General features: G+C 47.3%; 1 protein-coding gene across 1 annotated transcript; it reads left to right on the top strand.

Moving 5' to 3' along the window:
* Positions 1-1030: 1030 nt before the first annotated feature.
* VC83_03812 (uncharacterized protein) lies at positions 1031-1584 on the top strand (the record flags this gene model as incomplete). The annotated part of the gene is made up of 2 exons (XM_024467454.1): positions 1031-1249; positions 1300-1584. 2 exons carry the CDS (start codon positions 1031-1033, stop codon positions 1582-1584), a joined length of 504 nt encoding a protein of 167 aa, XP_024325091.1.
* Between the last annotated feature and the right edge of the window lie 10181 nt (positions 1585-11765).

Raw genomic sequence — 11765 nt, 5'->3', positions numbered from 1 at the left:
TTGTATTACTGATACTTCCCCCTCATACATCGCACTTACTACAACCACTGGATGTTGCGATATTCGGCCCGCTAAAAAAGCATCTGACAGCAGTGCTCTCCCCACACAACCAAGCGCAACTTGCGCGCATACAGAAGTATGAATGGATGGAGGCATACATCCAGGCACGGCTTGATGTATGCAACCATCAGAACATTGAGTCAGCATACCGTGGTGCTGGCTTGTTTCCTTTTAATCCCCAGCGAGCATTGCGTACGCTGCTCAATGCTGAACCATCAGTCGAGGCTGACCGACCAAAAACACCACATCAGTATGATATTTTTGACCGAGTCTTTATCAACAGCTCCCCCCCAGATGGGATGACCTTACACTCTGCAAATGCGCTCCTTACAACTACGATTAATAGTGGTGGGGTGCTGTCAACACCAGTGCAGACGTACATCCAAAAACTCACAGTTGCATCAGAGCAACTTTGAGCATGCAGCATTGTCCACCAACTCGATGCCAACAACCTGCGATCAGTTATAAAGCAACGTACGGTACGTACGAAGGGGAAAAGGGTTATTCTGAAGGGTCACTTTCATGTTTCTATGCAAGAGTTGTGTGATGCGGTGATGGAGGCGGAAAAGGCAACACATAACCCAAGTAAGAAAAAGCGCAAAACAAAGGATAAGAACGCCTCCTCAGACATTGAAATTGACGAGTATATTGAGGAAGAAGCAGGGGAACAATCTAAGAGTGACGGTGGATCATGTATTATCGTTGATTGTAGTTAAATTTACAGATTTGTTGTGTTCTCTTCAAAATTCCACCGCGTTACGCCATCCCCCGCGTTACGCCACGACTTATGTTAAGCCACTGCTGTGCAACCTTAAACGTCATACATAACTTCAACTTCATGTCTGATTCCTGGACAATCCATGAGAGAGCGTACTCCTTGTATAAAGATTGTTTCCTGAAAAGAAGCCTCTCATTTGCTGAGATTCTATCGACAGTCGGACGTTTGAAAACCTCTTCGATTGCCACGACTATGGACTCGACATCGAAACAGCAATGCATGCTATGCGGCTCTACATTCAACCTTCCACAGCTATCTTCCTGTTCTTCCGAAGCAAGGCTAAGCCTTGCCTTGCTTGATAAAGTCTCAGAATCAGAAGACTCGGAATCAGAAGACTCGAAATCAGAAGGCTCGAAATCAGAAGACTCGGAAGATTTGGCAAATCAAGTCGATTCCGTATTCATAGCTACTGTTGGTACTTATTCGAGCGTCTAGACTTATCTAAGGAAAGTCTTCTGCAGTCATCTAAGGCAATGTGGGACAACCCCTCTACATCTTTCTTTTCGCCTACCATTCGCGACCTCGCTCTCGGGTGCAGAATGGCTCTCACTAGCCATGCCACGAATAGCCGCGATGCGAGTGAAGGGCGACAGGAAGTCTACAACGCGGAAGACGACAGTCGATCCACCTCTCCTATGACGCCGTTGACCGCTGGACTGGACGCCAATGGGGCTGAGCTTGTTTCGGATAGAGATAAGAGGAAGCTTGCCGACATCGAGAAGACCTTCGAACAGATGGATAAATAACCGCCGAAGAAGAAGAAGCGTGGCTCCGATGGACCGCTACCCACCACACCATTGAATGGGCACCACACAAAGCACAAATCGGTTTCGCGCACGAATTGTAACGATGTACAGTTACGCTCGCGCTACATCCCACTGAGCCAAAAAGACTACAGTATTCCGGCTCGCCTGGAATACGCGTAACACGCTTTATATACCACATGTACTGTAACGGCGGCACCCGTTACAATTACCCCCCCCTTTAGTCTGTGACGTCCCGGCACGGATGTAGAGGCTTCTAGCGTATCATCTTGTACCTGCTTCTAGGCCCGTTACTACTCAGGATGCTAAGGTGTGTATATAATAGCTTAAGCCCCCAAGGATGCCCCCTTGTCAGTGTCATACTGACATTCGTTGCACTCAGTTTGCTATCAAACTCAAGAGCAAACTTGGAAATCTCCTCCTCAAACCTACAAGTCACTATACATATTTTGGCTTGTCACACCAACAACAAGAGCAATACTACTCAACGATTGCTACAACCCTCTATGATTCATTACACGTCATTGCTCCTTAGTTACTGGGCTGATATGACCACATAGCATATCTCTACAACCCTCTATGATTCATTACATGACATCACTCCTTAGTTACTGGGCTAATACTACACATGACATATCTCTATCAACTAGAGGCCTAGGAACATGAACGATAGCTCCAAAAGCTTCTACAACCCTCTATGATTCATTACACGTCATCGCTCCTTAGTTACCTACAAGATTGGTTAAGTTATGACATAATCTGTCTATAGGGGTACTCTGACCTTGGACCTCCTTTCACTTCCTATAGGCTACGAACCTAAGAGATGGTTCTATGGGATTCTCTTACGTCGACTACAGTTACCAAGCCTGGTTAGTCATGGAAAGCTTGGAAAATGAGAGAACTACACTCCTTTAGCATAAATAGGATTGCCCTTTCCTTAAGAAAGGGCAAGCAGACAATACAGTAAATCGACTATCACATACTTCCACATCTTTTCCAAGCTTCCAAGCATTGATCTTGTTACTCCTTGTTTCTGAAAAGTCAGTGAGGTGCTAACCTCTGACTTACCCCTGAGTTCCCAGACTCAACATTTGTTGCAACTTGTCTGAACCACTTCACTACATCACACACCTGATTGCTGCATTGTGGAATAGTCTAAGCTACAACCCTTTGGTGTAATGGTGGGTGCACCAGATGTGAGAATCTAGCCACCCAAGGAAGGGATGAATTTACTAAGACAACACACTGTCTTAGAAAACAGAGCCAATGGGTCGTAGCTTAGACTATTCCACAATGCAGCAATCAGGTGTATGATGTAGTGGAGTGGTTTAGACAAGTTGTAACAAATGTTGAGTCTGAGAACTCAGGGGTAAGTCAGAGGTTAGCACCTCACTGACTTTTCAGAAACAAGGAGTAACAAGATCAATGCTTGGAAGCTTGGAAAAGATGTGGAAGTATGTGATAGTCGATTTACTGTATTGTCTGCTTGCCCTTTCTTAAGGAAAGGGCAATCCTATTTATGCTAAAGGAGTGTAGTTCTCTCATTTTCCAAGACTTTCCATGACTTACCAGGCTTGGTAACTGTAGTCGACGTAAGAGAATCCCATAGAACCATCTCTTAGGTTCGTAGCCTATAGGAAGTAAAAGGAGGTCCAAGGTCAGAGTACCCCTATAGACAAATTATGTCATAGACAAATTATGTCATAACTTAACCAATCTTGTGGGTAACTAAAGAGCGATGACATGTAATGAATCATAGAGGTTCGTAGGAGCTTTTAGAGCTATCGTTCATGCCCCTAGGCCTCTAGTTGGTAGAGATATGTCATGTGGTAGTATGAGTGATGTCATGTAATGAATCATAGAGGGTTGTAGAGATATGCTATGTGGTAATATCGGCCCAGTAACTAAGGAGCGATGATGTGTAATGAATCATAGATGGTTGTAGCAATCGTTGAGTAGTATTGCTCTTGTTGTTGGTGTGATAAGCCAAAATATGTATAGTGACTTGTAGGTTTGAGGAGGAGATTTCCAAGTTTGCTCTTGAGTTTGATAGCAAACTGAGTGCAACGAATGTCAGTATGACATGATACCCCTCTTAAGGACGTTTGTTAGCTGTGTGCTTGCCCTTTAGCCAGGTGGCTTTCTTAGAAAGAAATTCTAGAATCAGCTTGGATGCATTTTTTAGATTTCTCTTAGGTTCCCAAGTGTTGTCACTTGTAGGATAACCTTTCCACTTAACGAGGAAGTAGTCCGGACCTCTAAGTGTCTTTTTGTCAAGGATAGACTCTACTTCATATTCTGGTTGATCCAAAATCAGAACAGGAGGTGGAGGAGACTGAAGTGGTTTTAAGGAACTTTCTTGTGCCTTAGACAAGATAGATGCATGGAAGACATTATGGATAGTCCAAGTAGGTGGTAATGCAAGCTCGAAAGCATTCTTGCCAATAGTCCTTGTGATATTAAAGGGTCCAAGTCTTTTAGTATCAAGTTTGTCTGATGGTCTAGTAGTTGTGATATGTCTTCTAGACAAAAAGACTTGATCACCAACTTTGAATTGTGGTGCAACCACCCCCCTGTTAAAGGCCTGAGCCTGCTCGCCTTGTGCACACTGTATTTGGACCTTGAGATAGTCCTGGAGGCCCTTAAGGTAGATGATTCTTTCAGTAGCAGAAGGGTTTTTGAGATTTTCAGGACAATTAAGTTCTGCCACTTCAAACCTAGGGTGATAACCATAGTTTGCATAGAAAGGTGTCTCTTTTGTGGTGTTAGAGACCGTGTTGTTGTAAGCAAATTCTGCAAGATGGAGATGATCTGCCCAGTTGTCTTGAGCATAGTTTGTATAAATTCTTAGATATTGTTCAAGTACAGAGTTGACTCTCTCTGTCTGGCCATCTGTTTGAGGGTGATAAGCTGTAGAAAAGCGTTGTTCCATGTTTAAGAGTTTAGAGAACTCCTTAAAAAAGTTTGAAGTGAAAACTGCTCCCCTATCTGAGATCCAGTGTCCAGGAATTCCATGATATTTAAAGACCACCTTGAGGAATAGCCACGCAAGTTCAGAAGCTGTGATAGTCTCATTGCAAGGCTCAAAGTGTGCCATTTTTGTGAGCCTTTCTACTACCACAAGGATAGAGTCATAAGGGGTAGCACCCCCTTTTGGGATAGAAGGAGGCAACTTGACTATAAAGTCAATGGATATGGAGTCCCATGGGCGTTCTGGTATAGGTAGAGGCTGCAAGTGGCCATAGGGCTTTTGCCATGTAGGTTTGTTCAAGTTGCAAGTAGTGCAAGAAGATATATAGTCTTGAAGAGTAGTCCTTAGACTAGGCCAGTAGAACTTTCTTGTTAGAAGTTCATAAGTTTTTGCAAAGCCAAAGTGCCCTGCAGCTGGAGCATCATGGAACTTCTGTAGGAGGTGTAGCTGTAATCGTTTATCCCTTGGGACATAGATATAGTTCTTGAATAAGAGAAGTCCATGCTGATTTTTTGAGAAATTCTGTAGTCCAACTTTCTCAAGAGAGGAACCTTTCTTCTGGAGGTATTCCAAAGTTCTTTTCGCAAAGGGATCATGGTTGTAAGCATCTTTGAATGCTTTAAGAAGTGTTGCTGAGGGTGTATAGTCTTTAAAGGTCTCTGGTTCCTGAGAAGAGGTAATGGGGGCAACTTGGTGTTGAGAGGATAAGTTTACCCCTAAGTCCTCTGTAGTACTAGGGTTGCTTAAAGATGCTGCTATAAGCTTTGCTGAGTCTAGCAGAGCCTTTGTATTGCTAGTTTTAGCAGAATCTTGGTAGTCATGTCTTCTTGAGAGGAGATCTGCTCTTTGATTCTTGGCCCCTGAGACATGTTTTATAACAAAGTCAAAACCTCCTAGTTGTTCAGACCACCTTGCTTGTCGTCTATTGAGCTGTTTAGTGGTTGTAAAGGTCAAGAGGTTTGAATGGTCACTGTAAATAGTGATAGGATAGTTTGCCCCTTCAAGGTAGCATCTCCAATGCTTTAGAGAACATACTATGGCAAGCAGTTCCTTGTCTGTAATGGGATAGTTTTGTTCAGCTGCTGATAGCTTTCTTGAGTAAAATGCCACAGGCTGTAGCTCTTCTTGTTTGTCTTTTGGAGCTTGGTATAAGATTCCAGAAATAGCAAAATCTGAGGCATCTGTCTCAAGAGTGGCAGGTTTCAAGGGGTTAAAGTGTAGTAACATTTTCCCTTCTTTAAATTCTCCTTTAAGAGCATCGAAAGCATCTTGCTGTGTCTTATCCCAGTGATACAAAGTGTCCTTGTGAAGTAATTGAGTAAGGGGTAAAGCCAAGGATGTATATCTTGGTATAAACCTCCTGTAATAGTTGGCAAACCCAAGGAAAGACTGAACCTCTTTAATGCTGGAAGGAATAGGCCACGTTTGTACTGCTTTTGTCTTTTCAGGGTCCATCTGAATGCCTTCTATTGAAATTCTATGTCCCAAGAAATCAACTTGAGACATATGGAAAAGACATTTCTCAAGTTTGCAAAAGAGTTGTGCTTGAGATAGCTTCTCTAAGACTTGTCTAACATGTAGAACATGCTCTTGAGTGTCTAAAGAGTATATAAGAATGTCGTCTAAGTAGACAACAACAAAGATATCCAAGTAAGGTCTTAGAATATCATTCATGAGAGCTTGGAAAGAAGCAGGTGCATTGGCAAGCCCAAAAGGCATTACCTGGTATTCAAAATGACCATAGCGTGTTCTGAATGCTGTCTTCCACTCATCACCTTCCTTGATGCGTATCAGGTTATAAGCTCCCCTGAGATCTAACTTGGTAAAGATCCTTGCTGAAGAGAGCCTATCTATGAGCTCAGGGATAAGGGGTAAAGCATATCTGTTTTTAACAGTGACTGCATTAAGGCCCCTATAATCAACACAGAGACGCAAGGAGCCATCTTTCTTCTTGACAAAGAGAATGGGAGCTCCTGCTGGTGAGGAAGAAGGTCTGATAAAGCCAGAACTAAGGTTCTCATCTAGGTATTCTCTGAGAGTTTTCAGCTCTAATTCAGATAGAGAGTAGATAGGGCCGTAGGGAGGCATTGAGCCTTCTGCGAGTGGTATCTCATGGTCATAAGGCTGGTGCTTTGGCAGAATTGATGCCTTTGCCTTGTCAAAAAGATGTTGGTAGTCTTTGTAAGGACACAGGGCACCCAGCTCACAGTAATAGCATATGAGAGTGTGAGTCGGAGGCTAAACGGATGCTATCCTATAGGTCTACTACGAAGGATACAAAAAAGATGAAGGGGGAACCCCGTTGAGTCTGTTTCCTTAACTCCCGAAACGGGCCCGACTCGGTTATCCCAACCCTAGCCCTGAACCTTCCACCGCAACAGGTCTACATCGGCCCTGAACCCTATACACTTACCGTCCCCCACTATAGTGTAACTCGCTATATGCTCCTCTACTGGTTCGAAACCCCACCGAGTCGGATTCCATGCTTGTAGTGACCGTAACAGTTCTGAGACAGGTTCTTCGAGTATCTAGGTACGGAGGCATCCTTACACTACCCCCCGTCGTAAGAGAGTGCTTTGTCCGCAAAGCACGCCGCCCGCCTATGGTCCGGAACCCATCCGGGTAGCGTCAGTGACTTGGGCGTTCTTTGTCGTAGGGTTTGCGCGCATGGCCGCATTAGTGACAACCGCATTGGTCTGATGTGCCGGGAGATGGAAAAAAATAATCCTGGAGCAGTACTACCGTATCAGCTCCATCTGGTATGCGACTACTTTTTGTTTTCTTTGTTCAATCTCTAGCTTAGTGGTGATGGTCCGAATGAGCACCGGGAGGTATCCGCTACAGGTACGCGTCGAAAGTTCCCCATCGCGCAAGGAGGGTAGCTGCGCTAACCCGATTCGGGTGTCATTGTTGTAAGCCAAATCTGAGTTCAGAGCTTCGCCCACTTTCTCGTTTTTTATTCTTTGTTTCACAACAACAACGCCCACAAACCGACCTCCGAGACCAGTAAGTGGCCACTCCCCATCCGTTTCTTGATCATCTACTAACTGATTGTATAGGATATCCACAATCTGAACGAACGAGTAGGTGATGGGAGCGCGTTGGCGCGCTGGTGATAACTTGGGCTTGGCTAACGGAATCGCAGATTCCATTCAAATCCAAAGAATCGAAGATGCCGGTTCCGACCCCCTCCGGGGCCCTTACGGTTGCCTTCCGTGTGCTCTGTTTGCGCTGCCTTCGGGCCAAAGCCCGTGGGATCCAGTCCCACGACTGCGTCTGGTCCTCGACCAGTTCGAAGTGTGGGTACTGCACCGCGCAGCACTCGCCTTGCATCCCGGTAGGTTTTCTTCTGGGGTTCAGTGTTTGGTTTGGTTGGCCATTGCTGACTTTGGTGGAAGCTGCCCTGGTTCCTCGGGGAAGAGTTTGCGGCCCTCCTGGCCGCCGAAGAGGCCACCCCCCTCATCCCCGCCGAAGTCATCGCCGCCGCCACCGAGGCCAATCGGGTGGCCCTCCTGGCCGCCCAGAGCGTGCCAAAGTTCCGCTCCGAGGCAGAGCGTGACCTCTACGAGGAGGCACGCGCCACTCGGGCTGCCCTCGAGTTGGGGCTGGCTGTGAGTATCCCCCCTTCCCCTTGTGACTCGGTATGGTTTCGATGCTGACTCTGGACAGCAAATTCGGTCATCGCTGCGCCGTCTTCGGACGGAACAGGAGAGCGTTCCTGCTCTCTTGGGGGAGTTGGTGGCTGCTGTGGGCAAACTGCCCACCGCTGCCGCTCCCGCGGTCGCTCCGACTCGGGGTGATGGAAGGAGGGAGGGGAAGGATGGGGAAGTTGGGGCAGCCTACGGGGCCTAGGTGGGGGAAGACCTTGTGTCGGAGGGGACTCGGGCCTGGCCCTTCGCGTGGGGTCACTTCGACCCTTCGTCTCTCATGGTGGTAGCCGCTTGTTGCGACGCCGGTGAGACGTTTGGGAAGGGTGGCTCCCGCAAGGGTTACGGTGGTGAGTGCGCCCTGGCTCAGAGGGTATATTTAGTTTAGAGTCGCAGACAGCAATGACTCTGTTTCTTCCGCTTTGTCTTTCCCTCCGTGATCGTAGTTTTGTTCCTTTCCCGTCTTCCCTGCCGTAACACCTCCTAGTAGTTTGTGAGGTGGACCTGGTAAGTCTGGGTATTCCATATGAAACTCTCTGAGTTTCTGGGGAGAGTTCATGAAGTTTGACGCTGGGTACCACTCCGGGTCCGGATCGTATCCGACCCAACTAACCCGGTATTGTAGTTGCTTCCGGTGGACCCTTATGGCAAGGATCTTTTCCACTTCCCATTCCTCTACGCCATCTATCACTTCGCTGCTAGGCTCAGGCGGATCCTGACCAGGTAGGGGATTGTTCGGATCCTTCATAAGTACGTCTGGTGAGAACACATTGTGTATTTGAGAACCGCTAGGTAGTTCCAATCGAAATGCGTGCCCAATCCGTTCCACCACCGTATATGGTCCGACCCATTGTTGGCCCAGCTTGCGGCTAGGACGAGAGTTTTTCAAATTTTTGGTCGATAGGTACACTCTATCTCCTACATCCCAGTCGATGGCCCTTCGGCGTCGATTCGCGTGCTTAGACATTTCCTCTTGTGCCTTTGCCATGTTTTCCTTTGCGTGGACCCATGCGGTATGCATTCGGTCTGCCACCGCCTTGGCTTCCTCTCGGTTTAGGGTCTCCCGGGGGTTGGTGCTTTTCAGAGTGTTCCAATCCCAACTCGTACGCGGATCGGTTCCGTACTTGAGTCGGTAGGGGGTCATGCCAATGGATGCGTGGGGGAGTGTCATTTGCACGCGGTCCATTATGTGGATGAGCTCGCTCCAGTTATCCTGATAATAGGATACGAAGGGCCTCAGTCTCTGATCGATGTATCGGTTCATGATTTCCATCTGCCTGTCGGTCTGCTTATGATAGGCAGTCGACAGCTTAACCTTAACGCTGATAATTCGACAGAACTCTTGCCAAAAGGATGATACGAATTGGGGTCCGCGGTCGCTTACAATCGACTCCGGAGTGTGTCCGAATCGGTATATCCATTCGATGAACAATTGCGCCATCTGGCGGGCAGTTATGGTCTTGTAGCAAGGTATTGTCACTGAACTCTTTCTGAGTCGGTCCATAAACACTAAGATGCTATCGTATCCATGCTTGTCCCTTGGGAACTCCTTGAAGTCCATGGTGAGGTGTTGCATAGGGTACTCGGGTACGGGTAGTGGGTGTAGAAATCCTTGTTGCTTAGTGACATTGGTGTGAGAAAGCTGGCATTTCACGCAGTTTCGTACATACCGCAAACAGTCCGCTTCCATCCCGACCCAATGATACTTTGGGGCGAGCAATTGGTAGGTTTTCCTGCCACTTGGGTGTGCTGACGACACTTGATCGTGCGCTTCCCGGATCAGTTTCGTACATAGGTCAGTGTGGCGATTCACACATAGGCGGCCTTTGTATAGGAGGAGCTGGTCGTTTATCGCGAATCCGTCGGGTAGGGGTTGTTTCGCGCGAGTCTCAGTGAACGACTTCCGATTGTCCGCACATAGCGCCTCTATTAAATTGAAGGGCACCTGGGGCTTGGCGGTGTCCATTGAATTAATGGATGCTATGTAGCTCTCGGCGAGTTCGGTGCTGATTCGGGGGTGTAGGCGGCTTGGACCTAACAATACCCTCGCCCTACTATCAAGTTTGACTTTCTGCTGCGTTACCAGGTCTTGGTCTCTTCGGCTCAGAATATCAGCCTTCTGATTATTCTTGCCTGCGGTGTACATGATGCAGAAATTGAAGTCGGAGAGTAGCTCCATCCACCGAACCTGTTTCGCTGTGAGAATCTTGGTAGACATGAAATATTCCAACGAACGGTGGTCAGTGTAGACGTCAACTCGGTGGCGTACCGAAGCCAACTCGGGCCTCCATTTTCCAAAGGCTTTCACGATTGCGAATAGTTCCTTGTCGTGGATCTCCCAGTTGATCTCATGTCCGGATAGGACGTGACTGTAGAAGCTTACTGGGTACCATCGCTTGTCAGGGTGTTCTTGAGACAGGACACCAGCTACCACTCCATCAGAGGAGTCGGTCTCCAGCTTCGTAGGCAATTCGGGGTTGAAGTGGTGAAGTGCCTGTACCGCTAAAAGTTGTTGTCACAATTCCTCGAACGCATCCTCACATTCGTCTGTCCACCGGAACGGCTCCGAGGGACTAGTGATGGTGGTGAGGGGCTTTGCTATTTTGCCGAAATTACGAATGAATTGTCTATAGAAGCCACAGAATCCTAGGTAGGACTTCACACCCGTAACAGTGGTCGGTCGGATCCAGTTACGAAGGGGTTCGATTTTGTCAGGGTCCGCTTCGACACCGGAGGTAGTGAGAACATAACCCAAGTATTTTGTCCTGGTGACGTTGAACTCGCATTTGTTCAAATCAGCTTGGAGTCCAGCTTCTCGGAGACGCTGTAGGACCTTATGCACATGGTCTATGTGTTCCGTAGGGTCCTCTGAATAGATTAGGATGTCGTCTAAGTATGCGGTACAGAAGTCGTCTAAGTATTGCATCAGGACGTCATTCATATACCGCTGATAGGTTGCGGGACCGTTCGTCAGTCCAAATGGCAGCACTTTGCACTTATAGGATCCATAGCGAGTCCGAAAGGTCGTGTACTCTTCCGAGTCGGGGTGCATCCGTATACGATGGAAGGCTTGTCTGATATCTAGCTTCGTGAAGATTTTTGCTTTCGACACCCGTCCTAGTAGTTCATCGATACGCGGGATTGGGTAGGGCTCATTCCGGGTGAGACCATTTAACTTCCGGTAATCAATGCAAAATCTTAATTTGCCATCCGCTTTCTTTACGAATAGGATAGGGGATGCAAAGGGGCTGTTGCTGTTGACGATGAATCCCTTTTCCAGGTTTTCCAGCAGGTATTGCTTGGTAGCCTTAAGCTCTTCGGTGCCCTGTCGATATAACGGGGAGAAAGCATTTGGTAAAGGGGCTTCGAGCTGTATCTTGTGGTCGTATATGCGGTGGGGGGGATTCGATCCGATTCCAACTTCGAAAAGACATCGGTGTACCTCCGGTGCATATGCGGAAGCTTCTGCTGGATAAGGCGGAGCGTTTCTTCGTCCTCTACCAACTCCTTTTCATGAATGATCTGATCGATTTCGTAGATGCTAG

Source organism: Pseudogymnoascus destructans (assembly GCF_001641265.1).
Source record: "Pseudogymnoascus destructans isolate 20631-21 unplaced genomic scaffold scaffold_8, whole genome shotgun sequence".
NCBI classification, from domain to species: Eukaryota; Fungi; Ascomycota; class Leotiomycetes; order Thelebolales; family Thelebolaceae; genus Pseudogymnoascus; species Pseudogymnoascus destructans.
This window is presented reverse-complemented; position numbering and strand designations above follow the sequence as displayed.